Consider the following 19,482-nt stretch of genomic DNA (forward strand, 5'->3'; position numbering starts at 1 on the left):
TGTCCCAAGCATAACAATCATATATCGGAGGCCGCCAGAAGCAGAGGTGGCTTCTTTATTTGGGAATATATTTAATACTGCAAACGTTTGCACGTAACACTTTCAACTTTTTATCCCAGCGTTTCACTTGGACTGTTTTTTATAGTTTGCACTGTATAGTTTGTACACCACAATACTCTACAGGTGTTTTGAATGTGTCTGTTATTTAAAGATTTATTATATTTGATGCATTTGCTTTAGGCAATTTTTGACTAAGTGTACTGTACAAAAAGCATATAAATAAAAGGAACGCATATCAGTTTTGTGCTCACTGTTGTTCTTGTGGCTGTTTGTTATATAAAATCAGTACACATGATAACAGGGCTATACGTACGATAACAATGATTGTAATAGAGCATTGTAGCACATATTAAAATAAATATTTATTGTATTTATTATTATATTTATGTACTTATTTAATAAGTAACCAGTACTGAGCATGATACAGTCAGTCGGTCACTAGTGCAAAAAAAAAAGATATTATACCATTATTATTAATATTTAGAATTTGCTTTTTTTGTTTAAGTTTTGGTCATTTTCTGTGCAAAAAAATATATATATTTTACCATTATTATTAATATTTAGAATGAGCTTTTATTTTATATTTTTAGTTTTGGTCATTTTGTGTGCAATATATATATATATATATATATATATATATATATATATATATATTTTACCATTATTATTAATATTTAGAATAAGCTTTTATTTTTATATTTTTAGTTTTAGTCATCTTATGTGCATTTATATTTTTTTGTTTTGTTTTTGTAATTGTAGTTACAGTTTTAATTTATTTATTATTTTATTTCAGTTAGTTGCCAAGCAACATATTTCAGCCTTTTCAATAGCAAAAATAGTTATAGTTAACAAGAACACAGATGCACTGTGAAATACATAATGTATTTATATGTTTGTCTTTTCATAAAAAATCATTTAACACAATTATACAAATAAACATTTCCTTTAAAGTCATATTGTTTTTCCCAGTAATTGTTCTTTTTTCCATCCATTTTTTTTGTGATACCCACCACTAGATACTTTTACATATCAAAAAAGTAAAATAAATAAATATAAAATAAAAAGTTAACATTCACATATATATAAAACTCTCATAACTACACATAATACCTAACAAATAATTCAAATAATATTACTTAAACATCAAATAATAATTATAATAATATAAGTCAATAAATAAATGGATAAAAAAATATTTTTTAAATGTTGCAGATTTATGAATCTAATAATAATCCCTGCTTAACCTAATTACATTTAACACATGTACACACACTGTTTTACACTATCACTATTATATATATATATATAGGCTATAGTGTTTTCAGGGTGATTGGGACACTTTTTGCCATCGAGATGACTTGAAAAAAGTGTCCCAATCACCCTGAAGTCACCCTATTTGTTATTTTATTTTCAGGAAGTTATAATACATAAGGGATTATGTCGCCATCTGACGTTAGTATTTATTATTTTTATCAAGTGATTATTCAAGACTCCAAAACAAGTGTACAAAATGTTTCAATGCCCGCTATTCTATTGTTATTCTAACAATAAATAATCATTCATGAAAATAAAGAAAGAAAGAACATAATTATTGATAAATCGCTGCTTTAATACCGTTGATAATTTTAGCACGACGCGCCGACTGATGACGTTGGGAAACCAACACAAGAAACGAAACCGAAAGTAACCGAGTGTCACCGAGAGTTACCGAGTCCAGCGAAAGTTAAACACGGATTCATTGGCGTGTAATAACCGGTGAACTCAAGCAGAACTTCTCGGCGATATCTCATCTAGTCTTATCAAAAATGAGCAGTGATCAGGACGTCGAGACGCGTCACATTCTGGAGTGTTTCAAAGACCGACTGAAGCGGATCATCCTGGTCGAGCCACTTCTGGATTTGCTGCATTTCCTCGAACCGGATCAGAAGGACCGAATAAGAGCCAAGGGGCGCGCGGACGGCGACATAAGCGCCGCGACACTTCTGATCGACGAAATTATTAAAACACAGTGCGAGAAAGGATGGTCGAGAGCGCTGGTCACCGCGCTGGAGACTGTCGGATGCACAAACGCGGTGAATTATGTGTCGAACAGCCTGCCGGACCCCACGGAGGAGGCCGAGCACGACAGCTGCGTCCGGCTGATCGACCTCATGAAGCTGACGCTGCTCAACATGAAGACCCGCGACGTGTGCACGCAATGCGTCTCTCTGGGGCTCCTGACACAAGAGGACCATGAGAACGTGAGCGAGCACACTTTGCATTTATTTACATATTTATATTTGGGGTTTCCCAAAATTGAGGTTTGTGAGAGAACTACAAGAAGTTCGTGAATTGATGAGAAGCTATAGTAAAAAAAAGTAAAAGTAAACATTCAAATAAATACATAAACATTTAAAACAATCTAAAGTCAACTATACAAGTTTGGGAATCCCTGACAGACAGACAGATAGATAGATAGATAGATAGATAGATAGATAGATAGATAGATAGATAGATAGATAGATAGATAGATAGATAGATAGATAGATAGATAGATAGATAGATAGATAGATAGATAGATAGATAGATAGAGGCATAATGACAGGTGAAGTAAATATCACAGATTATCTCTTCATAACGGCTCCTGTTAGTGGGTGGGATATATTAGGCAGCAAGTGAACATTTTGTCCTCAGAGTTGATGTGTTAGAAGCAGGAAAAATGAGCGGATTTGACTTGAGCGAGTTTGACAAGGGCCAGATTGTGACGGCTAGACGACTGGGTCAGAGCATCTCCAGAACTGCAGCTCTTGTGGGGTGTTCCCGGTCTGCAGTGGTCAGTCTCTATCGAAAGTGCTCCAAGGAAGAAAAAGTGGAGAACCGGCCACAGGGTCATGGGCGGCCGAGGCTCATTGATGCACGTGGGGAGTGAAGGCTGACCCGTGTGGTCCGATCAAACAGACGAGCTACTGGAGCTCAAACTGCTCAAGAAGTTAATGCTGGTTCTGATAGAAAGGTGTCAGAATACACAGAGCATCTCAGTTTGTTGTGTTTGGGGCGGCATAGCCGCAGACCAGTCAGGGTGCCCATGCTGACCCCTGTCCCGCCGAAAGTACCAACAGTGCCACATGAGCATCAGAACTGGACCACAGAGCAATGGAAAAATTGTTTCTTTTAAATCACGTGGATAGTCAGGTGAGTGTGCGTGTACCTGGGGAACACATGGCACCAGGTGCACTATGGGAAGAAGGCGAGCCGGCGGAGGCAGTGATGCTTTGGGCAATGTTCTGCTGGGAAACCTTGGGTCCTCCATCCATGTGGATGTTACTTTGACACATCCCACCTACCTAAGCATTGTTGCAGACCATGTACAGCCTTTCATGGAAATGGTATTCCCTGGTGGCTGTGGCTCTTTCAGCAGATAATGCGCCGCCACAAAGCAAAAATGGTTCAGGAATGGTTTGAGGAGCACAACAACGAGTTTGAGGTGTTGACTTGACCTTCAAATTCCCCAGATCTCAATCCAATCGAGCATCTCTGGGATTTGCTGAACAAACAAGTCCGATCCATGGAGGCTGCACCTCGCAACTTACAGGACTTAAAGGATCTGCTGCTAACATCTTGGTGCCAGATAACACAGCACACCTTCAGGAGTCTAGGAGTCCATGCCTCGACAGGTCAATATTAGGTCATAATGTTATGCCTGATCGGAACAGACAGACAGACAGACAGACAGACAGACAGACAGACAGACAGATAGACAGATAGATAGATAGATAGATAGATAGATAGATAGATAGATAGATAGATAGATAGATAGATATGTAAAAAACATTATCAGTAGAGGGCGCTATAAACCAAACAGATACAGATTTGCTATAATTTGTGAATGTACTGATGTGGTTAAATTGTTATTAGTAGTAGTAGTATATTAAATGCAATATAAAGTCATTATTATTTTATATTACATATAGTAGTACTACTAGTAATATTTTATATTTATTTTTGCATTATTATTCCACTATTACTACTAATACTACTAATAACAATTATTATTATTGGTAACGCTTTAGTTTAGGGTCCAATTCACACTTAAGTAGTTGCTTATTATTATCATGCATATTACCATATTGGCTGTTTATTATAAAGCACATATTAATGCACATGACCATATTCTACATCCCTTAATCCTACCCAATATCTAGAATTAACAACTACCTTACCAACTATTAATAAGCAGTAATTAGGATTTTATTGAGGCAAAAGTCATAATTATTAGTGAGAATTGGTCCCTAATCTAAAGTGTGACCCTAGACTGACCCTTGAGTTTAACCCTTGAGTTTAACTGAATCTGTCTGTCTCTCAGTGTCTGTCCAAACCGGTCACTCATATTAAATGCATTAACTGTTTGTTCATTATAACTCCTGCAGATTATGAAAGCTACCGAGAATCATGGGAACATAAACGGCGCTCGAGTGCTCCTCAAAAGGCTGGTGAAAAATGAAACTGGCTGGTTTTCCAAATTCCTTCAGGCTCTGGAGGACACTGAACACCATGAGCTGATGCGCGAGCTGCGGGGAGAGCCGTGCAACGAGGGCGGTGAGGGTCATCCGGAGGAGCAAACCTTTCTGCACAAATCATTTCCAGCCACTGATAAATAAGTGCTGCTTTCTCATCAAGCTGTCACAGGTCTCTTAGAAAAACAGTAGTTGGAAACAGGAAACCAGCAGAGGTCAAACGTCACTCTGTTGTTGAGACTAGCCTGGAAACCAACCCCGCTGTTAGTTTCTGGATATCCCAAACCAAACCAGGTCTTAAAAAAGATGGTTGTTTTGAGATTGGCTGATTTTTCACATTCTTAAAGGGATAGTTCACCCAAAAATGAAAATGACCCTCAAGTCATCCTAGGTGTATACGACATTCTTCTTTCAGATGAATAAAATATTAAGTTATATTAAAAAAAGTCCAGGCTAATCCAAGCTTTATAATGGCAGTGATTGTTGCTCTGTTTTTGAAGTCCATAAAAGTGCATCTGTCCATCATATAACTGCTCCACACGGCTCTGGAGTGTTAATAAAGGCCTTTTGAAGCGAATCTATGCGTTTGTGTAAGAAAAATATCCATATTTAAAACTTTATAAAGTGAAGTTTCAGCCGATCGCCTTCCGTATTCAATTTATGGAAAAAGTGTTTAAAGTGCCTCTGCAGTTCATAATGCTTACGCTACCAGTTTGAACAGCGAGAGACACTTTCAACACTTTTTCCATGGAAGGCGATCGGCCGATACTTTACTTTATAAAGTTTTAAAAATTTATATTTTTCTTTCACAAACGCGCCACTTCACTTCAGAAGGCCTTTATTAACCCCCCAGAGCCGTGTGGAGCAGTTATATGATGGATAGATGCACTTTTATGGACTTCAAAAACAGAGCAACCATTCAATGCCATTATAAAGCTTGGATTAGCCTGGACTTTTTAAATATAACTCAGATTTTATTCGTCTGAAAGAAGAATGTCATACACACCTAGGATTGCTTGAGGCTGAGTAAATCATGGGCTAATTTTCATTTTTGGGTGAACGGTCCCTTAAAGAAACATGTAGGGAAAACAAACTTTTAGTACCTTTTTGAGGAACGCTCAAATAATTGGCCAATCTGTTTACGTTCTTACAAATAAATCTTAGTTTAAAGGGTTAATTCACCCAAAAGTAAAAAATGATGTGATTAATTTCTCACCCAACCTGCTTGACGTGCAAGAACAAACCTTATTATCCCAAACATTTAAACATTAGTGTGTGTTAATGTTCTAAATTGAACAAAAGTAATGACCTGCAGTTCAATAAGTAAGCTTTAGAGCATGTCAAAACAAAAAGCATGAATTTGAGTTTTTCCTGAACGATTCCTATCATAAGAATCCGTTGATAACAGTCACTGATCATGCCATTTGTTGTGTTTTTAAAAAAATATTTCTCGATTCCCAGGGACAGATGATGCACAGGTCATTTAACAATTCTTTAGAAACATGGCACGTTAGATTCATTCTGTAATGTTTGATTTTGACCATAATGGCATGTCGACAGATATTCAGTGCATTTTTATTATGCATAGAGTGAATTACAATGAGCTGCTGCACTGAATTCAACCGTGCTGATTACCTGTGTGTGTTACAGAGCCCATGGCAGTTGAGACCCACGAGATCAGAACTGTAGAGGAGGGAGAACAGATGTGTTTAGCCGCCACAAAGGAGACGGACCCGGTTCTCTCCGCAAACAGCTCGCTTTTGTCAGAGGACCTGGACAGCAGTGTGGACAGCAGCGGTCTGTGTGCGTCTGCTGAAAATGGAGGTGAATTTCTGAAGCTTTTCCTTTCACAAGTCAAAAAAATGAAATCAACCACCTGATCAACCACTCCTAATCTAGCTTGTTTTTGTTATTGTTGGCTCTGTGAGTGAATTGCTCATATATTGATCATATATTATAGTCGATAAGTGGATAAAAAGGTGTATGCTAAAAGCATAAATGTATTCTGTATCTAACTAATTAGATTATTGCCTTACTTAGTTACTTTTTAAGAGAGGTAATGCGTTACATTACTTTTGTGTTACTTTTTCTCATTTGGGTTGGGCTTGTTTTTGCCAAACATTTTGGGCAAAAACGTAACTAAGTCTGAAGGAAATGCAAATTCATGCCTGTACAAGGCGCAGCTTAAACAAATCCTTTCAATGACATTCTGGATTGCAGAAGAACAGGACGCAGGAGAAGAAAGTTTAACACTTACTTCACCAATAAAAACAATAAATCTAAATACATTTTTGCTTTTGGTTTAACTGAATTAGGTCAGCAGCAAGTGCATTGGTCAAAGTGACATTAAAGGTGCACTATGTCAATTTTATCCAAAAAATGTATATCCAAAAACCACTAGGCCAGTGTTATATATTTTGTTCAGTTGAGTACTTACAATATCCCAAATGTTTCCAACTATTTGTAAATGGTGTGAAAATTGCTATTTTAACCAAGGAACCGGCACGTGTGAGGGAGACGCCTGCTGATGTAGTCATATCTGCGATACCTTCAGTTTCTGGTTTTATTTTGCAGAAACGCTTTACTCTCACTGCAGTGTGAACAAGTGTCATAGCAGCCGCAGAGAGAACGCACATAGTAACGTCATAATTTTCAACACACTCAGATGTGTCTAATATGATTAACAGAGCTGCGTTACCTCAGACTCAGGACCGGAAAAGCAGAAGTGGCGTTGGCGACTGTTATAATAAAAGTCCCGCTGCTCGCAAGGCGTGTGTTGCGTTCATCTTATTAACAATTGCTCCAGTGGTTCCTCAGCTCCACAACACTCACTCCTGCTCTGCTTCAGACTACAGTAACGCTAATCATCACATCCATGAACATGATTTCTGCCCGAGTCCTGTCCCGATTCTTTCCCACCGGCTGTGAGGTGAAGACCACATGTCCCAAGATTCTGCGCTCAAACATGGCGTCATCAAACTACACCTTTGATTTGAATAGGTGACCTCTAGTGGACGGAAAAGTTATATAGTGCACCTTTAACATATTAACATATTTAATTATTGGAGGTTTGCATAGTATTCAGATTTTACATTTGATTCATTTTGAGGAACTTTTTTTGTGCACGTGAGATTAGTAAATGCATGCGCATATTTAGGCCAAATCCCATTTCTACCCCTTTGCCCTTCCCTTTCCCCTACCCCTTAGTTTTGCGCGTTCACGTGAAGGGGTAGGGGTGTCTCGATTCTCTTTTGGCTTGAGTGGTAGGGGTAAGGGGAAGGGCCAGATAGCCCTTCAAACTAAGATTTTTCAGGACCACACTTCGAACGAAGGGGTATGAGGAGTTTCCCTTCATACACAGACTACCGTGCTTGCTCGAATGAGTGTAGTGATTTTGCCACTCGTGATCGGATTGGGCCTTAGTCTAGAACTACAATAACCATCATGTTTACACACAACGCTTCTGTACTTGCGTCTGATTTACATCTGATACTTAAGTCATAACATGTGGACAGGAGAGCTGTCAGTCAATAAATGGAAAACTTGCGTCACTTATTTGAAAAGATAACGCAGATATTTTGTTGTAAATTTAAAAGTAATGCGTTACTTTACTAGTTACTTGAAAAAAGTAATCTGATTACTTTAACTCTATCACTATCCTATCTGAAAAACATCAAAGGCTGGACGGACACATGCAATGCAAAAGTATGAGAGACCAAAGACAGTGTTTCAAATCCATGGCACAAGCCAAACTAACAGCATATATTCTCTCACAGATGTCGACATGTACAAAGAAGGCGAGGAGGAAGAGGAAGAGGAAGAGGAAGAGGAAGGAGATCTTACAGAAGATGATGATCCGCCAGGTACAGTCAAATGACTTTCATCCAAACTGAAAGGGTGTATGCTCTTGAATCTTGATCCCTTGCTTGCTCCAGTTTGGACAGTCCCAGCAATTAGTGTACTGTAAAAGATGGAGTACAGGGATTAAGTTTGTGGATATGCCCATCTCAGAACCATACTTGCTCTGAGTGCAATCTCTAAAAATATATATTTTTTCAAAGATCCAGTAGGGTTGTTAGCCATTCACAATTTCTGTGTTTCCATAAACAAAATGCCTGCTATAGAAATGTGCAGTAACACTTTACTTAAAGCCTTTATGTATAATGCATTATAAAAGGTATTCATAATGCATGTTATAATGTATTATTGCTTAATTGTAACCAAAGTTAAAATGCATTAAGTTTGCAGATTCCTTGTTACATCTGAAATCGGTTGTTTCTGAACACGTGTTTCTATTGCGTTTATGGATATAATAATCAGAGGCGTTCAGATTAGCTTAGTTTTGTTCAGAGCGCGCGCCGCTCACTGACTGGAATCGACACTCAAAGCAGAGATGAACGTGCGATGCACGGCAGGAGATTCATTCTCCATACAGTGATTGACAGTTTTTGTTCTATCTCAGCACCGAAAATAGTTTCAAACAAACAGAGCAGAACATAACGCATCTTATATGACTGGCACAAAGTTGGCTTGACGTTCGTGAATTTAGGGACCGTCTCTAAAGTTACATAAAACATTGGTAGGCTATACACGTTTCTAACTTAAATGGCATTTGAAGAGAATGACTTAGTCATAAAACTGACTGTAAAGTGTTCATCTAGGTGTCAGGTATGATGCACACCTTTTGTATTTTTGATATTTAATGAAATAAAGTGTCAAATCATAATAAAATATATGCTTTATTTCACTAGGATACTGTATGGGCTCTTACACAAAATATGCTAGATTTAAATGTGTCATAGCTGATAGAACACTGATGAGAATATTGCTTGAGAATATATTTACAGAGATAATATTAGAGATTAGAGATATAATATTAGAGATTTATGCATTATGCGTTGCCATTGACAGCGGCCATTATAAGGAAGGAAATCCCACAGAATCTAGCTTAAAAAAAGTGCTTAGAGCTGGGGCCCGTTCTTCGTACGTTGCTTATTACATCTGAGATGATTTGACAGATCCCAGATCTTTTAATCGTGATAACTGATCTCTGGCTAATTTGGTTCTTCAAACGAATTTGCTGATTGGATTAAAATATCTGGATTAAATGATCTAAGATCACTGCGCGTTCTTGTGTTCCCTGAAGAGGGCAGATGCATCGATACTCGAAACCATGATCAGCAATGCAGCGATTGGCTGGCGTCAAGAGAGCAACGTAATGACATCATATAATTAAAAAAGCCACCTGGCAGAAAACTTGACTATAAAAACCCCACGAATTTCTGGACCTTTATAAGGAAACAGCCAAACCACCAAATCAACATACAAGTTATTATAGATAAATTATAAATGTTTTTTTTTTTTTTTTACATGATTACTAGTTATTTATATTCACTATTTTATACAGTATTTGTACACCCCTTACATTTTTATTTCAATGTTGTAATTTAATTTAATTCAATTTGGAGCAGATTTGTAACGTGACAGTATTAAAGTTTCTTAAGGATCAAGATCAAATTCTCTGCATCTCTTGCGCTGCATGAAGCCACTCCCATAATATCTGTGATCACTTAAATTAATGCACGGCTCATATTAACTGTACAACATGTGTGTAAACCTCCAATAAAATGATAAAGTTATTATTCCATCACAAATAAATCGCTCAATCAAATGGCTGTGTCTATATTATTATATACAACATTATAATATTATATACATTCTCATATACATATACAATATAACATTTTTATATTATTATTATTATTTAAAATGATTATTATTGCCCCTGGTTCAGTAATGAACTCTTGTAATAAAGTAGCAGTGGCTGGGACAGATTTTAAGCATCACCTCAAGATGCAATCTAATCCTGTTTACATGAAATAAGCCGCTCGCAAGCAGGTTTAAGCTTACGGACCTGTTACTATGACAGCAAGTCCAGGATGAGCTTCGAAGAACCAAACAATCCGAGATCATGCCAAATCGTCAACAATCAAATCCAGCTAACTGAGTTAGCGAGGTACGAAGAACGGGCCCCTGCTTGATTTATTTTTTGTTTGTTGATTTTCAAATATAAATTGATAACCGTGATAATTTGGGTCACTATTATCGTGATGTGAAATTTCCATACCATTTCATTCCTAATACTTACATATCATACTTGCCTGTTGAGAGGAGATTATTTCAGCATCATAAAATCAACAATAATGATAATAATAATATTAAAGCAAACACAGCTCTGGTATCGGAATAGTATCGGCCGATATCCAAATTTAGGTATCGGGATCGGAAGTGAAAAAATGTGGATCGGTGCATCCCTACCTACAATGCATTAATGTGCATTACAAGGCATAATTAATGCATTACATTTTATTTATAATACGCTATATATAAAGGCTTCAAGTAGAGTGATACCAAATGTGCATTTAATTACTATACATTTCAAAATAATAAAATTGATTGAATTTGTACATACTGTGTGATCTGGCCATTTCAATTCAAATTCATAGTAATGACACGCAATTATGAATTTTGACCAACACTTCTCCAGTAATAATGAACAATTGTCATAGAAATTCATTGGTCAAAAAGTGAACCTTGAAATTAGTAAGTGAATTAAATCACACAAACCCCTATTTAACAGAGTTATTCAAATGAGCCCTGCTTAAATACTGGTCATGTCTTTAATTGTACATTCAATCATTGTCCAGTTCAAAGGAAACAAGGCATCAAATCTCTTTACCCTTTGACATTTCAGCACAGTTCTTTTGTGCGATACATCTAATGACCCATAATCCAGCCTTCGCCTGAGAAACGTTCCTGCGAGCAATTAACTGTCCAGAAATTTTCAAAGAGTTGCTATTAAAAAGCGTATGGAAAAGAATGGCTTAGTTGTGTTGAGCTGACTCTCGGTGGTTCTGTTAGTGCTCCACATGTGAGACGTTTCCCTCGACCGCATAAAGTTCACCAGTCTCGTCTCCTCAAAAAAGAGTTCAGCAAAGACGCCTGTTCCAGACCAAGGCCTGCCGCTAACATGAGCGCATATTGAAGTGATCAAGAACGGGTCGGGTCATGGTCTGCAGGACAGAGAGGAAATGTGTGAGATGAGTGAATATGCATATGCGAATTACTGTGGAACAGAAGTCTTGTTTTCATAATGCTCTCCAGAGACAGGAAGGCTTAATAAAAAGGAAGTTTTAAAGGAAATGGCTAAATAAATCACTCGTCATGATATTGCTAGCATGATCATTGTAATATAGCTGCGAGCAGCAAATGTCTGGGTTCAAGCACTTTAAGCCAATGCGTAAAGAGGTATTATGTTTGATTTAGCAAGCATTAGACCACTTAGATTATTGATGGTAAAGACTATTTACAGCCAATACAGGCAATTTACTAAGGAAATGTGTTTTTAAAGCTTTTTAACAGTTATACCGCTAAGGTTTTTCATGCTTGTTTAAAATCATATGTCGCATGTGCTCACCTGATTTCGTGAAGTTTTCAGATTTCGTTTAGGATTTATAGGCTTTTGAGTATATTTTGCCACGCCCCTTTTCTAAATTGCCCTGTTTGCTATCCAAAGGGTAAAGTACTTTTTTTTTTTTTTTTTTTTTTTATTATTATTGAGTATAATTATGGAGTCCAGATAATTGTACTGCAGTGGTTTTATTGAGGTCGAGTAAAAAACCTAGGACTAGTTTGTAAAAGTAGGGTTTTTAAATAATCAGATATATTTAACAAACGATTCGATTGACAGCAGTGGTTCTTGAGGCAAAGTTATTCAGAATGAGGAGATCTAACATATGATATGAATATGATGAGCAATATACAATCGTTTACACACTCGTAAAACGAGATTTCCCCCTAGTGGCTGATTCTTAAAAAATTTCTCACAGATGAGTTAAACAGGCCTACAGAGTTTCGTGCCAATCGGCCTCTTTTAGTCTTGTCTAATAGATGCTCAAACTTCATTGGCCGATGGCGGACATGTTTTTAGAGATATGTCAATGTCCTTATAGACAATCATGGCACTTTGGACAAAAACACTGCATGCCAATTTCCAAGTCAGTCGGATTAACGGTTGGGTGGTTATAGCCATTTTCCAGTTTTTTCCTGTTATAGTGGCACCAAGTGTCCAATTGCCGCAACATTTTTCATGTGACCAAAGACTGAGCCCGTACACATGTGTACCAAGGTTGGGTAAAATATCTCATTTCGTTCAAGAGCTATAGCCATTTTAGTAAAAGTGGCCCGCCAACTCTTCGAACATTTTGACGCCACTTAGCGACAGTGAATAAATTTCATTTTTTAAATGATTGATTATTGATATTCAGACTCCAGAAAATATTTCTGCACTGGTTTGGTTCCGATCAGGAGAAAACCCTAGGACTAGTTCGCAAAAGTAGGTTTTGGACAAAATTCAAAACGGTTTAGGGCTGCGTTCCAGTTGGTTTTCTTTATGCCCTTCACTCGCTAACTTCCCTCCATCTCGTTCACTCGGATGTGCGTCATTGCTTACGTTGCATGAGTGCCCACTACTGGCGGAACATTTGCAATGGACCCTTTGATCCCTTCGAATCCACTTTGGAGTTAATTTATTTTTTTATTTTTTTCCTTTACGAAATTGTTTAATGCAGCATTCTATATGTATAGAGGTGTGTTTGGGTTGTTTTAAATGTTTTTAAAAATAATTAAAATATCATATAGTTGTTTGTGGTGGGGTAAATTAAACGTGATATGCTGTGACGTCATATTCGTGTTGCATTGTGGTATATGGAGCTGCCTGAAGTGTACACATGAAGTAGATATGAAGAGGGTCTGTCCATATAAACTTCCCTCGTGGAGTTATAAGCAGTTTCACATTTTTGATCGCTGTAACACTTCAAGGTCCAGAATGGCATTGTTTAAAGACATTGTTAAAATTGTCCATGTGACTCCAATGGTTCAGCCTTAATGTTATGAAGCGACGAGAATATCTTTAGTGCACAAAAACAAACACAATAGCGACTTTATTCAACAAATTCTTCTCGTCTGTGCCAGTCTCTTACACAGTTTACGTTGTAAATACAGTGCATCTCCTGAGTCATCATCACACGCATGCGTCATGAAATTGTTGAATATGCGCACAAAGTATTCCCGTCGCTTCATAGTCACATGGAGGATTTTAACAATGTCTTTACTGCCTTTCTGGGCCTTGAAAGTGTTAGTTAAATGGCTGTATATGGAGGGGTCAGAGAGCTCTCGGATTTCATCAAAAATATCTTAATTTGTGTTCCGAAGATGAACGAAAGTCTTACGGGTTTGGAACGACATGATTGTGAGGAATTAATGACAGGATTTTCATTTTTGGGTGAACTAATGCCTTTACAGTTTGGTCTGCACGATCAGTTTTACGGTGGAAGAATAATAAAAATCCTTCAGCAATTCGTGCTTGAATCCCTTAAATGGGTGGTAAAACACATTCTTTCAAAGGCTTGATTGTGTCTGTGGGGTTCACTGTAACATGTTCATGCTTCGTTTAAAAAAAATGGCATTATTTTTCATATATTTTACCTTTATTCTACACTGCTCTGTCCTCCTTGTAAAAACGGTCTGATGGTTTCCGGGTTGTATGAAGCCGGTTCCTCAAAAATACACAATGGGCTCAGAGTGGTTAGCTGGCCCAGTGTGTTGTGATTCGCTAACCGCCTAGTGCACGTTTGTCGGAAACGTCACGCCCCTTACCTTTACCGGAGGCTGTGCTTTGGTCAGTATTAGAAACAATGGCGTCAATAAAACCATACCAATCTGAGCCCGAATCAGACCCAGAACATTTGAGTGAAGATGATCGAGCAGAACCTGTTCATTCCTCAAGAGTAAAGACTGCGGATCTATAATGATCGCTACTGAATGGCACTGTTACTTTTGTATTTTTAGAAGGATTATAGCCAAATATCTGTCGAACTATTAACCCAAAACGAACACTAAACATTGGCTTTACTAGTAGCCAAATCACACACAGAACCATGTTTAGCAAGCCTGTAGATAAACAATACATAAAATCTCTAATCAAAGAATCATTTACACTAATGCCAAGTTCACTGTTGAGATTTTAAAAAAGTTTGTAACGTTAGGTGTTCGTCGGATAACGTTAAGTATGAATGAGCATTTAACAGACTGGTTTGCAGAACAGCGTTGTCATCTGTTTACTTCCTTGCTACAACCTATTACAGGAAAACACATCGATGAAAAATAAATCAGACTTACAGATTGTGGCCCGTAAACAGCTTCTGTTTGTAAATCCAGCTTTCAGGACAAGCCGTTGTGTGAATCCTGCATTGAACTCGCGAAGATTATGGAAGCTAATTCCTCCGTGAAATGTGCACGTGCGCCTGTTGTGCATTCACACTGGCAGCGTTAGTCTCGCGCAGCTGAACCGCGGCTCGTGTATTGCAAATACAGACGAATATTGTCCATTATGTCACATTTTCCGGTCTTCTCCTCCGACCCCTGTCTGTCTCGTGCTTTGATTTATGATCGGCAGCATATATCTGCTGCAAATGCGACCTGTTCCCCTCTGTCTCATACACACATGCATATAACGTGGTATGTTAAACGCACTGCAACGCACCCCCGTCCCTAGGAAGGCTGAACAAAGTGGACCTGCAATCCAGATGAAAATAACAGCGTTTCGTCGGCATTGCGGCAACAACACTCCAACGCTTCCCCGCAGCGATACAAAATGGCCTCACCCCCCCTTATTTAATATTCTCGGAGGAGGGGTTTATGTAAATATTGGGGCTGGTGATGTCAGAGACCCTGGAGGAATGTCTAGTAGTCGCCTACTGGCCGTTTGCTGTAGTCCTTAGAAATTGATTTCTTTAAAAGCAAATATCTCCCTTTGCTTTAAACTTTGAACGTTGTAACTTTGCAGATGTTGTTTATGCTCAAACAGCAACATTACACGCTAGCTAAAGTTAGAAAAGTTAACTCGTGGTTTACCACCCCATTAATATGCAATATATCATTGAGCCCTAAGTATTGTTTCAAATATACATTGCAAAGAAAAATGGCAAGCGTAATGCAACTGCAGCATTTAAAACCTGATGCACAGACTTCAGGTGTTTCACCCCTTCATTCACAGCTGAGGAATTCCTGGATGCACGTGATTTCTGACCACATTTTAATGATTTGTTTAGTGCATTCTGTCCTCCGGCCAAAAATGCTATTAGCTTAACAAATCAGCGATCGCGCATGCCTATAAAAGCAACTCGTCCAGATCGATGACTTCTCTAGGAATGTCATACTCTCAGAGAATTATAAACACTTGGTAAGTTTCCTGTTAGTGTGTAAAAAAAAAGAGTCGCACCAACCAGCATCCATTGAGAAAACCACAGTGGCAGATTTACAAGACCAGTAAAATTCACATGCATTTAGTGCATTAGATTGTGTGTGGATGAGAGAGCCTCAATGACTCTCAGGCGCATTAGCATTGAGAACATGTTCCGTATGCTCACAGATGTTGAAGAGGTTGGAGATCTGCCAGTCCGCTCCATTATTTACTCCATCAAGTCACAATCAGGGAGGACGGGATCTGTAGGAAAGAAAAATCACAATGGAGATTTCATTCATATTTTCTCATAATAAATAAATTGGAGGACAATAAAAATACAGACTAATCAAAGGTCTTAATATTTTTAAATGAACAAACATATTTATATATTACTGAGCTGCTGTCCACAACTCTAAACGAAAATGTTCGGTCAGGTCAGATTTGTTTATGCATTTGAAAGAAGCCTCTTCTGCTCACCAAAGCTGCTTTCATTTGATCAAAAATTTTAAAATATATTACAATTTAAAATAGCTAGTCTCTATTTGAACATATTGTAAAATGTCATTTATTCCTGTGATCAAAGCTGAATTTTCAGCATCATTACTCCAGTCTTCAGTGTCACATGATCCTTATGCAGATTTGAAAACGTTCTCATTACTATCAAAGCTTCATTTATTTGTGGAAAAACCTCGATACGTTCTTTGATTAATAGAAAACTCAAAATGAACAGCATTTATTTGAAATATAAACCTTTTGTAATATTATAACTGTCTTTATTATTTTTTTATATATATAATTTATTATATCATTTATGAACAAAAGTATTAATTTCTTAAAACCTTTTACTGACCCCAAACTGCAACAGCCTCATTTGTTATTTATTTTAAGAGAAAAGTTGATACTTGCATAACGTAACTGAGAAATCCATTAAGTGTCGAGTTATAAAACAACAACATTCTAGCAATAAAATGTCACTCGGGATTCTGATTTGTTGCTTTCTTGTTTCCTTCTTGTGTAATGAATTCCATAAACTACAAACGGTTTCATAAATCAAATGGTCAGGTTGGACAGGGTCGGCGTTGCCTGAGAGCTTGACTTAATATTGACTGATAAATTCAATATGATTTGCAATTTATTGCATTCCTTTTGGTATTTATTACTCTTTTTGCCTCGCTATAACACGTTGACTATGAATGATGACCTCTGAGATTAAAACAGAGCTTACATGTGGATTAACCTTGTCAAATTATATAAATGAGACACAGAGTTCAATGGATGTACAGAACTATCAAATGGATTTGGCTTGATATATTCCCATGATCCAGTTTCTCTCTACTTTTCAGTTTTCCAATGTTATGTGAAATTGAACAGTTTAACCATGACGTCAATTTGTATGTAAAATACGAATTACTGTATAGTTTTTTACATTTTACAAGTAAAATAAGGTCTGTGTTGAACATTACTTGAAGACATTTATATAAGATCAGATACAGAATATCTGAAAGGTTTGAGTTTAAAGATTTGTTGCATTTATTACAATTCACCATATTTACCCCTAAAAAAATAAATAATGAATACTACACAACACATAGCACCATGCTTTATGATTGAAATAATATACATTTGCATATAATATTTATATTTCTTTATTAAAAAAAAAGTGAAATAATGAGAATGGGATTTTTTTGCATCAATATAATTGTGTTTAATTATTATTAAAATAAGAAAGATTCTTGCATTATTTTTATTTATTAGGTTTTTGGGGTGAAATATGGCCTAATCATGTTCTGTCGCTATGGGTTCCCTTTATTTATTATAAGTAAATTATAAAAAGTAATTTTTACCACAGACAATATTTTACTTAGAATTCCAAAAACTGGCATTATAAAGATAATCCATAAAGATTATAACCTAAACATGGAAACATTACTGTTTTTAATATTTTGAAAGTCGTCTCGTCTTCTCACCAAGGCTTAATCTTTTTTGATCAAAAATACAGAAATATGAAATATTACAATTTAAAATAATGGCTTTTTATTTGAATATAAATGTAATTTATTTCTGTGATCAAAGCTGAATTTTTAGCATCATTACTCCAGTCTTCAGTGTCACATGATCCTTCAGAAATCATTCTAATAGGATTTATTATCAATGTTGGAAACAGTTGTACTGATTCATATTTTTTTGGAACCTGTGATCATTTCAGGATTCATTGATGAATAAAAAGTTAAAAAGAACAGCATTTATTCAACACAGAAATATTTTATAAAAAATATAAACGTTTACTGTATAATAGAGTATAAATCTTTATACAACACTTTGTATCAACTTAACACATCCTTGCTGAATAAAATTATTAATTTATTTTAAAAAAAGAAAAAAAGTTACTGACCCCAAACATTTAAATGGTAGTGTATATTGTTACAAAAGATTTCTATTTTGAACAAATTCTGGTCTTTTTTTTAACTCTTTATTCATCAAAGAATCCTGAAAAAAGTATCATATGTTAAAAAAAAACATTAAGCAGCACAACTGTTTCCAACATTGATAAAAAATCATATTAGAATGATTTCTGAAGGATCATGTGACACTGAAGACTGGAGTAATGATGCTGAAAATTCAGCTTTGATCACAGGAATAAATTACATTAATATATATTACAATAGAAAAACAATATTTAAAATTGTAATATTTCACAATATTCATTTTTTCTGTATTTTTGATCAAAAACCATTCCTTTCAAAAACACACCAAAATTTTTTTTTATATATATATATATTAGGGCTGTGAAAAGATTAATCGCGATTAATCGCATCCAAAATAAAAGTTTGTGTTTACATAATATATGTGTGTGTACTCTGTTAATTATTATTTATATATAAATACACACACATTCATGTATATATTTAAGTAGTATTTGCATGTATATACTGTATATACATTTATATAATCTATAATATATATAAAAATAAATGTTTTATATATATATAAAAAAATAATATTTTTTTCTTAAATATATACATGCTTGTGTGTGTTTTTATATATAAATAATAATTAACAGAGTTCACACACATATATTATGTAAACACAAACTTTTATTTTGGATGCGATTAATCTTTTGACAGCCCTAATAAATATAAATATAAATATATGAGATATAGAGATAGATATAGAGATATATATATATATATATATATATATATATATATAGAGAGAGAGATATATAGAGAGATATATAGAGAGATATATATAGAGATAGATATAGAGATAGATATAGAGATAGATATAGAGATATATATAGAGATATATATAGAGATATATATAGAGATATAGAGATAGATATAGAGATATAGAGATATAGAGATATAATATAGAAATATATATATATATATAGAAATATATATATATAGAAATATATATATATAGAAATATATATATATAGAAATATATATATATAGAAATATATATATATAGAAATATATATATATAGAAATATATATATATAGAAATATATATATATAGAAATATATATATATATAGAGAGAGATATAGATATAGAGATATAATATAGATATATATATATATATAGTAGGTGTGTTTTAAAAACATTGCAAGTTGCAACTT

General features: G+C 35.7%; 1 protein-coding gene across 1 annotated transcript in view; it reads left to right on the forward strand.

Moving 5' to 3' along the window:
* Nucleotides 1–1,721: 1,721 nt before the first annotated feature.
* ifih1 (interferon induced with helicase C domain 1) overlaps nt 1,722–19,482 on the forward strand; it is a 51,792-nt gene continuing 34,031 nt past the window's right edge. Inside the window, exons 1-4 of the mRNA XM_079821425.1 lie at nt 1,722–2,300; nt 4,467–4,635; nt 6,204–6,377; nt 8,330–8,416. Of these exons, the coding sequence (XP_079677551.1) occupies nt 1,866–2,300; nt 4,467–4,635; nt 6,204–6,377; nt 8,330–8,416 (865 nt within the window). The 5' untranslated portion in view covers nt 1,722–1,865. The remainder of the gene's footprint in view (nt 2,301–4,466; nt 4,636–6,203; nt 6,378–8,329; nt 8,417–19,482) is intronic.

Source organism: Gobio gobio (genome assembly GCF_949357685.1).
Source record: "Gobio gobio genome assembly, chromosome: 7".
Lineage (NCBI taxonomy): Eukaryota > Metazoa > Chordata > Actinopteri > Cypriniformes > Gobionidae > Gobio > Gobio gobio.